Below are 14181 nucleotides of genomic sequence, written 5' to 3'. Positions count from 1 at the left end.
GAAAGCTGCCAGGTGGTGGTGAAACACACCTCTAATCCCAGCACTCAGGAGGCAGAGCCAGGTAGATCTCTGCGAGTTTCAGGACAGCCAGGGCTACAGAGAAACCCTGTCTTGAAAAAGCAAAAGAGTTAATTGGTAGCAATAAATAAACAGAAGTTTAGGTAAAACAGGTACACAAAACTGGAATTGCAAAAAGGACAGTTTAAAATGCACATGAAAATATTTGCTCAAGTGGGAAAGTAACATAAAAGGCATTGCCTCTAAGACAGTACTCTTGCTCCTCTCTGTAACTCAACCCAGGTACTTCTTTCTCTTAATTCCAACAGTCCAAAGACAGACAGGTAACTCCAAAAAAAAGCCGCTTGGTACAGTTTGCATTGGAAGCTGGGTTTGGTGGTGCACACTGCTACCCCAGCACTGAGAGGCTGATGGAGAATAACATTCAATTGGAGGCCAGCCTGTGTAATGCAGTAACTGCCTCAAAAACAAAACAGTTCTCATCTAAAGAATGGCTGAGTAAAGCAAAAGACTTAAGACCTTCAGATTTCATTTACCTACCAACTTTATAGTTATTTTACAAAATCATTAGTAATTCCTTAACTGAAATGAAATTCAGTAAGAAGCATAATATGGCCTCAATCAGAGTCATGAACTTTTCATATTAGTGAACACACTGATAAAAGTGGACATAGTTCTGCTCACAGTTTAATGGTTTTCTAAATCTAGCTATTTCCACACATGTTCCTCTACACATACACACAAATGTTAAGACAAAGGTCTTCATATTATTTATGTTTTAATTGGCTACAATGAACACAGTATGCAAGACCAGCCTTCAGCTAAAGAACAAAACCACCCACTCAAGAACAGACACAAGATTTGTAAATCTACTCTGGCATAAAGAGAGGTACTTTTGTAAAGCTACAAGGTAACTGGTCTTCAGATTCTATAAGACAAGACCCACAGATATCTAAGGAGTAGAATTTTACCTCTCAGAATGACAAGGCAATGTGGCTTTACACTAATCTGCAATAGATGAAATAAGAATCACTTGTACAGACAAGGACCCACTCTACAGAGAACACCAAGACACAGCCAGCCAGCCAACGAGGCTGCAAAACCTCCAGCTCTGTCAGGGTGTTGAAAGATGCCCCCAATACTGTCTATAAAATTGAGATTTGTTTCAAACCCAAGGCTAAGTTTTCAAAAGCAATTTTCAAGCTGGATCTTCAGGTCACTATGCCTTAACCTGCTGGATTCCTAATACAGCTACAATCCAGTTAAGATAAAAGTATCCACTGGGCATGACTAAAAACAAATGCTAAGCATTATCCCCACTTATACCCAAAGAAACCAGGGATTGCCGTGTTACCTGAAGAGACTATCTTTATTACTTACTTGGGCTTTATGGGATCAAGCTGAACCTCTTCCAATAGATCATATATGTAATTGTTATAGATTTCAATGTAAGAGACAAAAACACCATAGACACTGTCTTCGTCAATTTCTTCTGCTTTGCAGAATTCTTGTACATTTATCATATCTGCAAATTCTGGATCTGCTTGCCGCCTAAAACAAGAAACAGATCCCTCAAAGTCAGATTTTACCCACTGTGAGTTAATACAAAAAGTAGATACCTGTGTCGGCTGGTTTTATGTCAGCTTGACAAGCTGGATGGAGTCTTTGGGAAAGGGGGCTTTCAACTGAGAAGATACCTTGCATGAAGCTGGCCAAAAGGCAAGTCTATCTAGCATTTTCTTGATTAATGACGTGGGCGGGCCCAGCCCTCTGTAGGTAGTACCAACCCTGGGCAGGTGGTCCTGGGCTGTATAAGAAAGTAGGCTAAGGCCTGGCGGTGGTGGCGCACGCCTTTAATCCCAGCACTCAGGAGGCAGAGGCAGGCGGATCTCTGTGAGTTCGAGGCCAGCCTGGTCTACAAGGGCTAGTTCCAGGACAGGAACCAAAAAAAAAAGAAAGTAAACAAGCCATGGGAAGTAAACCAGTTTACAGCATTCTTCCATGACTTCTGCACCAGCTTCTGCTTGAGTTCCTGTCCCGACTTCCCTCAGTATAGACTGTTACTTGGAAGTAAAAGATGAAATAAACCCTTCCTTCGCTTATGGTATTTTATCACAGCAATAGAAACCTAACTGAATTGCTGGGCGTGGTATACGCCTTTGAGCTTAGCCTGGTTTACACAAAGTTTGTTCCAGGCCAGCCAAGGAAATCCTGTCTCAAAAAAGAAAGAAAAAAAAAATGATACCAGAGTGAAAAAAAACTACTCAAATGTTCTGCCACTTAAAACTGAAATCATAAAGCAACTTTATTCAGATTCAAGGTGGGTCAAGGACAGCCAAGCCCTGAGATTTGTAGCCGTGGCACAGGCATTCACCTTCCCCATCTCACAGAAGGAAGTATCCTCTGGAAATCAGACAAAATACCAGAGCAGTTAAAAACACACCTCAACCCTGACCTCGCAAGTCAACTGTAAAACTAACTTCTCTAATTTGTATTCACCTTCCCCAGATCTACAGAAACTGCAGGACAGAATTCCTCGCACTCTGAGTCAGTCCAACACCAAGTTACTCACTTGTTAGAGGGGGTCTTTGGAACGGGCATAGCTTCTCTTTTCTGCCGCTCCAATAATGCATCAACCTCACACTGTATTTCCATGCTGTTCCTATCGTTAGACTTAAAAACCTAAAACAGGGCAGAAAAGACTTTTGAAAAGAATTTTATTTAATTTAAGGAACAGCAACTTTTTTTTTTTTTTTGATTTTCGGGACAGGGTTTCTCTGTAGCTTTTGGTTCCTGTCCTGGAACTAGCTAGAATTAGACCAGGCTGGCCTTGAACTCACAGAGATCCGCCTGCCTCCGCCCCCGAGTGCTGGGATTAAAGGCGTGCGCCACCACCCCCCGGCTTGTACAGCAACTTTTTTTCGAGACAGGGTTTCTCTGAGTAGCTTTGGAGCCTGACCTGGAACTTGTTCTGTAAACCAGGCTGGCCTTGGGCTAGCCTTGAACTGGCCTCGAACTCACAGAGATGGACCTGCCTCTGCTGGGGTTAAAGGCGTGCACCACCACCATCAGCTATGGTACAGCAACAGGTAAAAACAGAAAGCATTTGCCATTTAAACTTTGGAGGACAGGCAGAGTCGCTGGTCTGCAACTCTTGATTCTCTTCCACCGCTCAAGTACTGGCATCATAGGCATACCCACCATGCCCACCACATCTGAACATAAGTAAGAATCAAAGCAGCTCCAGTGCTGAGGTTCTTCCTCGGTATCACTGTCTCTATAGATGTCTTAGTCCTGTATCTACTGTGACAGTCACAACCCAAAGGAACTGTACTTACGTAACGTTTTGCTTGAAATGACCCTATGCTGTTAAAGATCATATTCAAACAACGAGGAAGCAGTCCTCCATACCCTGGAGACCCTGTCATTGTGTGCGTTTTTCCACTTCCTGTCACACCGTATGTAAACAAAAGACCTACAGTGTAGCAACAACAAGGAGTTACAGTCTTAAGTTCCACATAACATTTCATTGTATTTAAAACACTTAAATTAACCCCAAAACTGGGCATCACTCTAATGAGTAAAATCTGAATTCAATGTCAAACCAAATAAACAGTAAAAAGTTTTATTACAAGATTAAGAGGAAAAATCAACTAAACTCCAAGATCCATACCATTTTTGCCGTGAATGAGGTCATCTACCAATGGACTAGCCACAACATCAAAGAGTTCCTTCTGAGTTGTATGAATGCCAAATACCCGCTTAAATGAATACTGCGTCTGTGGAGAGAAGAAAAAGAATAAACATGGAATTCTACGAGACTAGAAATATATCTGTCCTACGCTTGAATGTTTCTGTTGTGAGTTTTCAAATCCAGACATGTAAAGTAAAATCAAGAATGATCTTTAAGCTTGGAGCCTTCAGTAGTCACAACATACATAAGTCACAGCTGTCCTAACAAATACACTGAGCAGCGTGAAGAAAAGTCAAGTCCACTAATGCTGCATAGATTAAGTGAACATTTACGCCTAGTGCTACAGAGGCTGAGGCAGAAGTTTGCCATGAGTTGGGTGGCAGTCTGGGCTACACAGAATTATAGGCCAGACTGGGCTATCGTGTGAGATCCTGTTAACAAAGCAAAAATACAAGGTAATGACCTATAATCTTAAATTTATGTTGGGCAGTGGTGGCATGCACCTTAATCCCAAGACTGGGGAGGCAGAGGCAGGTAGATCTCTGTGAGTTTGAGGCCAGCCTGGTCTACAGAGTGAGTTCCAGGACAGCCAGTGCTAAACAGAGAAACCCTGTATCCCCTACCCCAAATTAAATTCATTAAAAAAGTTAAGTGTTATGGTTTTCTCTTTGTTGTTCTTTTCTTTTGAATATGTTTGTATGACAGAGTCTGTATGTACTAATGGTTGGCCTAGAACTTGTAATGTAGACCAGGCTGGCCTTCAATTTTCAATGATAGTAGCGGCTATCTATCACAAGCATGCATTACCACCTCTGCCTACTGCTTTCTACTTTTTTCTTTATGAAGGCATATTTAAAGTAGCAAGGGCCAACAAGATGGCTCAGCAGGTAAAAACACTTGCTATCAAGCCTAAGAACCTGAGTTCAATCCCTGAAACCCAAATAGTGAAAGGAGAAAACTGTCTCCTACAGGTCATCCTCTGACCTCACAGGTACAGGTACAACAGGTACAAAAGACAAGCAAAAGTAACAAATATAAAAAGACATTGAAAACAAGACAGCAAAATAACAAGATTATAGCATTTTAAAAACTAGAAATGAGTTACAAACATAATTTTATCTGAATTCTTTTATAAAATAACGCTACTTTGACAGCATGTTACACACATATGTACACACACACGTACACACACACACACACAACTTTAAGACAATCTCATGTAACTCAAAGTAGTCTCAAATTCACTACGCAACCAAGAATGAACTTGAATTTCCTCTTGCCTCTACCTCCAAAGTGCTGAAATTATATGCCACCATTACCATGGTGGATCTGGAACCAAAGTCCACTATTTAAAGGCATGGCATTTGCCATTTAATATACTTTAAACCATCCTAGGTTGCCATTATACTAATGCAATGGTTATTCTTCTGTGTTGCATAGAGAATGACAAAGAAATACCTGTCTATACTCAGATTTTTTCCTGAAGGCATGGGGGTGCATCAGGATCTCCCTCACATTTGCTAGGCAAATACTCTACCAATGAGCTAAATCTATAGCGCATTTCTGAAGATTTTCAACCCCTAGTTAAACTCCTGGATGTGGGACTGTAGATGATGAAAGCAAAGACATAGATATACGTAGACCTATAGACACATATAAAAGATATGTTTATTCTTATTTTAAGTGTACAAGTGCTTGTCTTTATGTATGTATGTACTATATGTGTGTGCCTGGTGCCCATGAAGGCCAGATGACAGCATCTGATCCCATGAAGCCAGAGCTAAAGGAAGTTGAGTCACCATATGGGTGCTGGGAACCAACCCAGGTCCTCTGAAAGAGTAGCAAGCGTTCTTAACAGAGGAGACATCGCTCCAGGCCCCCAATCTACTATTTATAAATGATAAATAAGATGAAATACCTACTTCAGGGGCTGGAAAGATGGCTCAGCAGTGTTTATAACCTCAATTCAATATGTGGTTCACAACTGTTTATTACTTCAATTCCAGGAGATCTGATGCCTTCCTCTGACATCCACGAACACCAGACCCATATGTGGTGTACATCACATACATACATGGAGGCGAAACACTCATAAAACTAAAAATCTAGCCGGGCGGTGGTGGCACACGCCTTTAATCCCAGCACACAGGGGGCAGAGACAGGCGGATCTCTGTGAGGTCAAGGCCAGCCTGGTCTACAGAATGAGTTCCAGGACAGGCTCCAAAGCCACAGAGAAATTCTGTCTCAAAAAAGAAAAAAAAGAAAAAGATAAGAAAAAAGTTTAAAACACATACTTCAGCTAGGCTAACTTTTACCTTTGTTAAGTTTTCATTCTCAGTGTACTTCAGAACAAAGACTTGAATGGCAAGGATATGTAGGACGGTGCCAAGGAGAACAGATGCCCTCCTCTTCGTCAAGAACACCTCCTCCTTTGGCGTAATGAAAACAGATGCAAGAAGGTACCTGCTCAAGCTCCTGAACAATGCTCTCCGAGTACTCAATTTCCACCAAACCTTGTGTTTGTATGAACTTTAAACTCATCTGTACAAACTTGAAATTCAGTAAGTCAGTATTCAACTCCCATTATAGCCTCAAAGACCTGCTCTGCTCCGCCAACCTTCCTGACCATGCATTCTTGCTTAATCCAAACGTACTCTCTTTTGACAAACTGGACTGAAAGGCACATATCGGCTGGCGCTTTCATGAAGAACAGGAAAGAAACAGTGAACACAAGCACAGATATACATCTCAAGATGTTTCAGTTCAATAAGGGACTACATGGTGGTCCTCTAAGATTACAAAGGTGATAAGTTCCTAGTGTCTAAAGGAATAAAAGCTCACCATATTGCTCCAGGAGATGGTGATGCTAGTGTGAACGAGCCTGTCTGGATAGGTACAGATGCACTGTGGTACAACTGCCTACTACTGTATTCCACACAGCAGTCTTGTGTGCCACTGGAGTCTAAGAGCGCTACTCTGGATAGCCTCTGTGTCTATTATGGCAATCTAGCATTTGCAAGCACACTTGGTCACGTTCGCAAAATGGTGAAACTGCCCAATGATCTCAGAAGACACCGTCATCTTTAAACAAAGCACAGCTATTAATAAATCAATATTGTTATAAAGCAGGCACACTGAATGAAGAACAAAGAGTGAAGTGCTATTTCTGCTGGAGTAGTCTGAACACCCTGAGGGAGTAAGATTTAAGCTAAAATTCAAGATGAGGTTACAAGGGAGAAGTCTAGGTTAAGCCAGAGTGGCTGGTAAGCATGATGCTGGCTTAAAGACGATCCCCAAAGACTAGGTGAGTACTGAAAGATAAGGATAGGGGCCAGGCAGCACTTGGGAGGCAGAGGCTGGTGGATCTCTGTGAGTTCGAGGCCAGCCTGGTCTACAGAGCTAGTTCCAGGACAGCTAGGGCTGTTACACATAGAAACCGTCTCAAAAAATCAGGAAAAAAAAAAGATAAGGGTGGGAAGATAAGCAGGAAGCTGGTTGAACAGAATTTTCCTTGAGAGATTTTGCACAGGGAAATGATAAGATCTCTTTCTTCTTTGCAAGATCATTCTGGCAGCTCTGTGGAAACCATTATGCAAGATCCTCTGTAAAAACAGGCAGCCAGACAGGCTTCAGGAAAGGCTCAAACCATGCTCAAAACACCTGAGAACTGACTGTTACCAGTTCTCGACATTAAGCACCATTCCCCGCCATCTTCCATTGCTCCCCCTCAGCCTGAAGTCAATGGGCACATCTCAATGCTGATTAGAAAGGAGTCAGTCAGGGGACTCATGCTGTTAGTGACATTTAGCACAAGCTAAAGTATTCACTACCCTGGATCAAGATAAAAACACTTCCCCACCACACACAGCTTGACTAGTAACCAACTCAGAATAAGCTAGTAGTGAAAAGAGACAGGAAAGATTATCTCAGGATCCACTCTGCAGAACTGACAGGCTAGCTATGCATGACACAGCATGAACAGATACAAAAGGAAAGAAGCTTCCAGGTTTCTGGACTGGACAACAGGACAACAATGGCACCATCTTCTGGAAAGGTTAAGAGGAAAACATTTAAAGGGTAGTGGGGACTCAAGAGCTCCTTTCAATATATAAAACTTGAGATGGGCCAGGCAGTGGTGGTGCAAGCCTTTTAATCCTTGCACTCAAGAGGCAGAGGCAGGCCGATCGATTTCTGAATTTGAGGCCAGCCTGACCTACAGAGTTGAGTCCCAGGACAGCCAGAGCTACACAGAGAAACCCTGTCTCAAAAACCAAAATTTGAGATGGGTAAGTGATGTCCACCAAAGATAGAAAGTTGTCAGACATTCCAATTTAGAGTAAGAAAAAAAAATTTTTTTTTGCCTTGCCATATAAATTCCAGAGCACTTAAAACCATGGGAATGATATTATAGAAAACAGAGCCCCTGGGTCAAGCATAGTGACCCACACCTGTATTCCCAACACTCTGGAGGCTGAGGCAAGTTCTAGTACAGCCCAAGCTAATGTGGGAGAGCCTGTCTCAGAAAAAGGAAGATGGAAACAGAAGATGAGAGAGAAGAAAAACATAGGGACCCTGGACACAGTCTACCTTAGGATTCAGAGACTAGACAGGAGAAGTCAGCAAAGGGCGGCTAGTGACAAAACAGCCAGGAGCTGGAGAGGGAGAAAGAGCTTCAGGAAGGAACAAGCTACTGAGAAACAACAAGGACGTAGGCGGTCTAAAGAATGGTATCTCTGCAGTAGTACGCACAAGCCTGAATGGCAGCCCAGTGTGGTGGCTCAGGCCTGGAATCTCAGCATACAGGAAAATGAGGCGGACAGAATGCCAATTTAAAGACAGTTTAAACATTTAAAGCCATTCCAGATTACACAGCAAGCTCTCAGACAGATTAGAGAGTAAGATCCTGTCCCAACAACAACAACGAAGAGTAAGTGGCAGTTAGAAAGCAGACAGTGGAACCAATCCTCTACTTTCTGCATTCTGACTTTCTGCCTTATTATATGACCTACTTGTCTACCAACTGTCAATTTAGGGTATAAAGTCCATAAAGGCATGGGCTTCCTTTAAACACTCACCAAGCATGCAGGAAGCCTTAAACCCATTTCCCAGCACTGCAAATAAACAAAATACTCTCTGGGTACTAAATACTAACACTCATGCTGTGAAGGCGGATGATCACCACCAGTTCAAGGCCAGACTTAAGCTATAGTGGGACTCCATTTCAAAAAGATGTGGCTAGCTAGCACTTGGCTAGCATGAACAAGGTCCTGAGTTCAATCCCTAACACCACAAAAATCAAGTAACAGTAAAAACCCACTCAAGGCATGTAGTACACACCTCTAGTTTCAGCACTAGAGAGACCAAAACAGGAGGATCAGAAGTTTTGAGGCCAGCCTGGATGTGAGGGTCTGAATGAGAATGCTCCCCCACACACAAGCTCATGTATTAGAATGTTTGGGTCCCAGCTGGTGAGCTATTTAGGCAGGATTAGGAGGTGTGGCCTTGTTAGAGGAGGTATGGAATAAGGTTTTTTAGGTTCCAAAAGTCCGAGTAAAGCCCAGTGTCCCTCTGCCTCATGGCTGTAGACCAAGATGTAAACTTTCAGCTACTAGTCCAGTGTCATGCCTGCCTGCCACCATGCTTGCTGCTGGTGATGCCACGGGCTGTAAGCAAGACCCCAATTAAATGCTTTCTTTTGTAAGTTGCCATGGTCGTGGTGTCTCTTTACTGCGATAAAAAAGTGACTAAGACACTGGACTACAAGGTAATATTGTCAGTAAAATAAAACAAAACCACTCCCTAACAGACTGATCCAAAGGCACAATGCTACTGTGGATGTAGCTCAAGTGGCAGATATTGCCTAGCATGGACAAGGCCCTAGACTCAAGCCCCAGCAAAAGGGAAAACACAAAATGCCTATTATTAACTGTCATTCAAATCTCCTTGTGAAGTTATATATCCAGGATAAGAAACCCTCTGAAGCTGGGCGGTCCTGGCCTTAATCCAGCACTCGGGAGGCAGAGGCATGCGAATCTCAGTGAACTGAGTCCAGCCTGGTCTAGAGAGGAAGTTCTAGGACAGCCATAGCTATATAGTGAGACCCTGTCTCAAAAATACAAAAAGAACAAACTCCTTTGGACACAATCCTCTATAATTCCAACATACCAAAAGTCTATATGTATGTCCTAGAAATCAAAGACATTCTAGATAAGGTGGCTAAAGCGTCCCTTCCCACAAATGAGATCACGCAGGAATTTTTAAACTAAAAAGGGCCATTCATCAAGCAAAAACAACTTGGCTCCAGTAGGAACCTACCTCCTTATAGTCTCCATTTCTGTTGAGCCGGTAACCCTCAGGAGTATGTAGCTGCACAGTTGTACTATTGACCACTTCTACACAGCACTCTTGGTCAGGGAAACTCAGTGGGCGCACCCTACAGTACACCTGGAAAAAGAGAAAGGTGTTTAAACAAGGTTGACTTTTTGTCTAGTTTTCTTTTTGGTTTTCCTGTTTGTGTTGTTTGTTGAGACAGGGTTCTCACTCTGTAGCCCAAGCGGGTCTGGAACTCTCAGCAATCTGCCTGCCTGGGAGGGCAGGTATGAACCACCTTGAATGTTCACCACTTACTTGATTTTCCATGAAAGCTTTCTGTTCATATATCTACAAATATCTGATCTCCCACACCAACATAAACACAAAATTATGAAAAACAAAATCTGCAGTTCAGAATGATCAAATGCAAAAATGTATTTAAATCAAAATAAATTTAGGTTAAAATATTAAACTGTACGGTTTCTCTTCGCTGTTGTGCTCAAATAAAATTGTACTAACATAAAAATCTCTCTAAATGCCTGAAAGGTGACTAAATTCTTCAGAACTGGATATCATTTCAAACAGCCAGCGCGGGTGGGCGTGACAGCACATACCTATAATCACAGTACGTGGAGGGTGGAGATCATTTCCGGGAAAACTGTCCAGCTGTACTCACTCACAGTGAGCAGGTGGTGCAGCTCAGCACCAGAGACCCTCTGTAGTGGGGTGGCGGCATTCAGAGCACGGCAGAGCAAGCAACCCTTCTCAGGACGAGGTATGAACTACACTGAGTTATTCTACACCAGTCTATGAACCTTGAGTGCAGGGTTCTCCTTGAGAACGTGTAGGTCCCACATACAGAGGACCAAGAACTGAGAACAAAGTTCCTATCCCAAGAGTAGATAGAACCTGGTAGGAGTTTCAAACATTTAACTTTTCAGATTCTAACTAGAGATAGCAGGTTTAGTGATTAGCAACTAAAGACTACCTTCTTCTGGGCTAATCCAAACAGAGAAAGCAAACTTCAAGGCTAAAGCCAGTTTTAATCAATTTAGTGGATCAGTTTAACTGTGTGCTCTTTGACCCAACTGTCCATCACTTCCCCTTCCTCTTTCAAGCAAATAAGACAGAAACAGACTAAAGGCAACACACACATATAAATCTTACCCCAACTGGATCTTTAAGGTTTGACTGAGATCCTTTTTTTATTACAGGTTTCCTCGGCATCTTAGCTTTCCTGGGCAAAAACAAAAAAATCCCAAAAACAAAACATAAATTTCTGTCCAATACCAACACACAAGACTTCACAAATTCTAGCAATGGTAATTTAACTCATCAAAATTGGGACTGGGAAAATACACTTTTGATACCAGAAGTACCCAGGGGACTTTTGCTTGATTTCGGTTTTTTGTTTGTTTTTTTTTCCAATGCTGGAGAGCAAATTCAGAGATTTGCTCTTGTAGGGCATGTTCTCTACCAGTAAGATACAAACCCAGTCTGCTAATCTATCAGTTCTTTATTGAAAACTTAGTATATTTTCTTAAGCAACAATTTTACAGTCACTACCAATTTGAGAAGTCAACATTTAACTTTATACAGGTGTACAAGCACAGTGCATAATTACTCAATTATAAAATCGCACACAAATTCACTTTCTGACCAATTTGTATGCCTAAGGGCTATGGATGTTCTGTGGAGTAGAAGAGCCCAGCACACAGAATGAATTTAGTTGAATCCCAAATTATAGAAATAAATAAATAAATAATCTGTAGTTTCAAGGAACAGTTGGTCGCTGAATGACAAAAACTATTATCCTTGCTAGGTGTGGTGGCGCACGCCTTTAATCCTAGCACTCAGGAGGCAGAGGCAGGCGGATCTCTGAGTTAGAGGCCAGCCTGATCTACAAAGCGAGCTCCCGGACAGAGCTCTTTACACAGAGAAATCCTGTCTCGAAAAACGAAAACCTATTTTCCTTTCTTTAGCTCATACCCCAAATATTGTCCCAAACAGAAAAAAAACATTTTTTTAATTTACTTCAACATTCTCTATCATATGACTTCTCCTTTCTCATTTATGGGCTACAGGAATATTTAACACTAAAATTAATGGTTGGTTTGGACTGTAGATTATCAAAATATTTTTCTCAGTATAGTCACACATAAATTAGAAGTAAACCAGAGTTGGGCGATACACTGGGGTAGGTGTCCTTTAAACAAATAAGAAGACTTTGACGTTTTCTCATTTAAACAAGTTCCGTTTTTGAGAAAGGCTAGCTCGGAGGAAACGAAGTCTAAAGCCAACGCTCCCTCGCAGTGCAAGTGCTACCAGGATGTGGCCCGCCCGAAGAGTCTAGGAATTGTTGAGGAATGTGGGCGTGGGGGACAGAGCAGGCGAGTGGGATAGCCTGGGGACAAAGATAGCGCAAAGGGACCTGGCCTCCAGGCTAGGACCAGGGAAGGGGTGGCCACGGAGCTGCGGGGACTCAAGCCCCAAAGTGCCAGAACACATCCCCGCTGCGCGCGCACTCCGGACCCTAACACCCACCACCTGCAAAGCGGTCGGCTTTGCTGAGGAAGCTGAGGAAGACTGGGCAGCCCAAAGGATGCCAACCCGGTCACCCCGAACTCGGAGCTAACCTTCGCGGGTGGCGTGGGCACACCAGGGTCGGCAGGCACCGGAGCGCTGTGGGTCCGGGCTCAGCTCCCGGACAACCCCCCGGTCGCAGCGTGAGGAGGGCGGCGACCCCCGCCCGTCACCTCACCAATCCCCTCCTTGGCCTGGTACTCACGCTGGCTTCATGACCACAGGCTCCGTGCTATCCAGACACGCACGCAGGACGTCTGGCTCAGACCGGAGCAGAGCTGGCGGGAAAAGAAGACTGCAGACAGCGGCCGCGGAGACCCGGACTCAGTCTGCAGAGAGCCCGGCGGCGACGCTGCAAGCCTAAGTGTGCGGCCGCCCGGCGCATTTCAAACAGGCCAATCAGCGGCAGCCTGCGGCGAAGGGGCGGGGCCTCGGGGAGCACCGGCGCAGTGGGCAAGGGCGCTCGTCGCCTTAGCAACCCGAGGAAAACAACCGGAGACAGAGGAGGGTTGCGCGGGAGAAAAATCCGAAAAGGGGAAATCCCGGCCCGTTCGGTTCTGACGCAGAGACTGAGGTCTCCCTGCTTTTGTCCCGAGAACCTCAAAGGAAGTAAAGTTCCCGCCGGGAGTGTTCTACTCTCTAGCCGACTGGTTTCCGGGCCACCAGACCATCTAAGTCATTGCACTGCATTGTATGTTTTATTTGTCCTTTTACAGTGAATGATACGTTTACATTTCATCTTACTTTTAATATTTATTTTGTTCTTTTGAGACAAGGGTCTCATGTGGTCCACGCTGTCCTCAAACTTGCAGTGCAACCTCTGGGATGATTTTGAAGACAACATCAATTTGACAGTCAACCTTCTGTGAGTTTCCTTCTCTGGGTCCACTAGATCTTTCCTATGTATGTATGTATGTATATAAGTTTGTTTGTATGTATGTATGTATATAAGTTTGTATGTATGTATGTATATAAGTTTGTTTGTATGTATGTATGTATTTTTCTTTTCATGGTGCTGGGGATGAAACCCGGAGCCTCACAAATGCTAGGCAAAGGTTATCCCACTAAGCTACACACAAATTCTTGATTGTGATGTTTCCTGGGCATTCAAAGATGAATAAAATCTACGCACTGCCTTTGTGCAGCCACCAGAACCTACTCTTGTCTCCCACGAATTGATGCTATCTCGCTTCCATCTTTGCCCCTATGCTGATGTGTCTGCACCTGCGTTCTGCAACTCAAGCCCTGCTCAAAGCTTCCTTTAGGGCCAGCCTGGATAAGGATAGTCCGTTTAATATCCGTAGTTTAATACCCATGTTATTGGACATTAGTCTTTCTAATATTTGCTTTTGCAAACTGCTACAATGAATAAACCTGGACACATGCTCTTTTATAAAGTAGAGGTAGGATAAATTCCCAGAAGTAGATAGCAACCTAACAGGCTTTGCAGCCACCTGTAGGACCAATTCTAATTAATCTTAATAATAAAAACCCAGAATCAGCTATCAGGAGCAAAAGCTGAAGAACAGAGAAGTAGAGCAGTCGGCCACCAGAGAGTTCCTACTTCTACCAAT

The 14181-nt window shown here is 43.3% G+C and overlaps 1 protein-coding gene across 10 annotated transcripts in view; it reads right to left on the bottom strand.

The window, feature by feature from the left end:
- The window catches only part of Kif23 (kinesin family member 23), a 28111-nt gene extending 15137 nt beyond the window's left edge, over nt 1-12974 (bottom strand). For 7 of the 10 annotated variants that reach the window (XM_075965594.1, XM_075965598.1, XM_075965599.1 and 4 more), the window contains exons 1-7: nt 12813-12974; nt 11192-11261; nt 10028-10156; nt 3692-3797; nt 3357-3493; nt 2591-2700; nt 1399-1569 (exon numbers count right to left, since the gene is read on the bottom strand). In XM_075965594.1, coding sequence (XP_075821709.1) covers nt 1399-1569; nt 2591-2700; nt 3357-3493; nt 3692-3797; nt 10028-10156; nt 11192-11261; nt 12813-12823 — 734 coding nt within the window. In that variant the 5' untranslated portion in view covers nt 12824-12974. Of the gene's footprint in view, nt 1-1398; nt 1570-2590; nt 2701-3356; nt 3494-3691; nt 3798-10027; nt 10157-10339; nt 10384-11191; nt 11262-12812 lie in introns of those variants that run through there. The other 3 variants (XM_075965600.1, XM_075965602.1, XM_075965597.1) reach the window with 2 other exon arrangements.
- Nucleotides 12975-14181: the final 1207 nt, after the last annotated feature.

This window comes from Microtus pennsylvanicus, chromosome 3 (assembly GCF_037038515.1).
Source record: "Microtus pennsylvanicus isolate mMicPen1 chromosome 3, mMicPen1.hap1, whole genome shotgun sequence".
In the NCBI taxonomy this organism is placed as follows: domain Eukaryota; kingdom Metazoa; phylum Chordata; class Mammalia; order Rodentia; family Cricetidae; genus Microtus; species Microtus pennsylvanicus.
The sequence above is the reverse complement of the archived record's forward strand: the minus strand, read 5'-3'. Positions and strand labels throughout refer to the sequence as shown.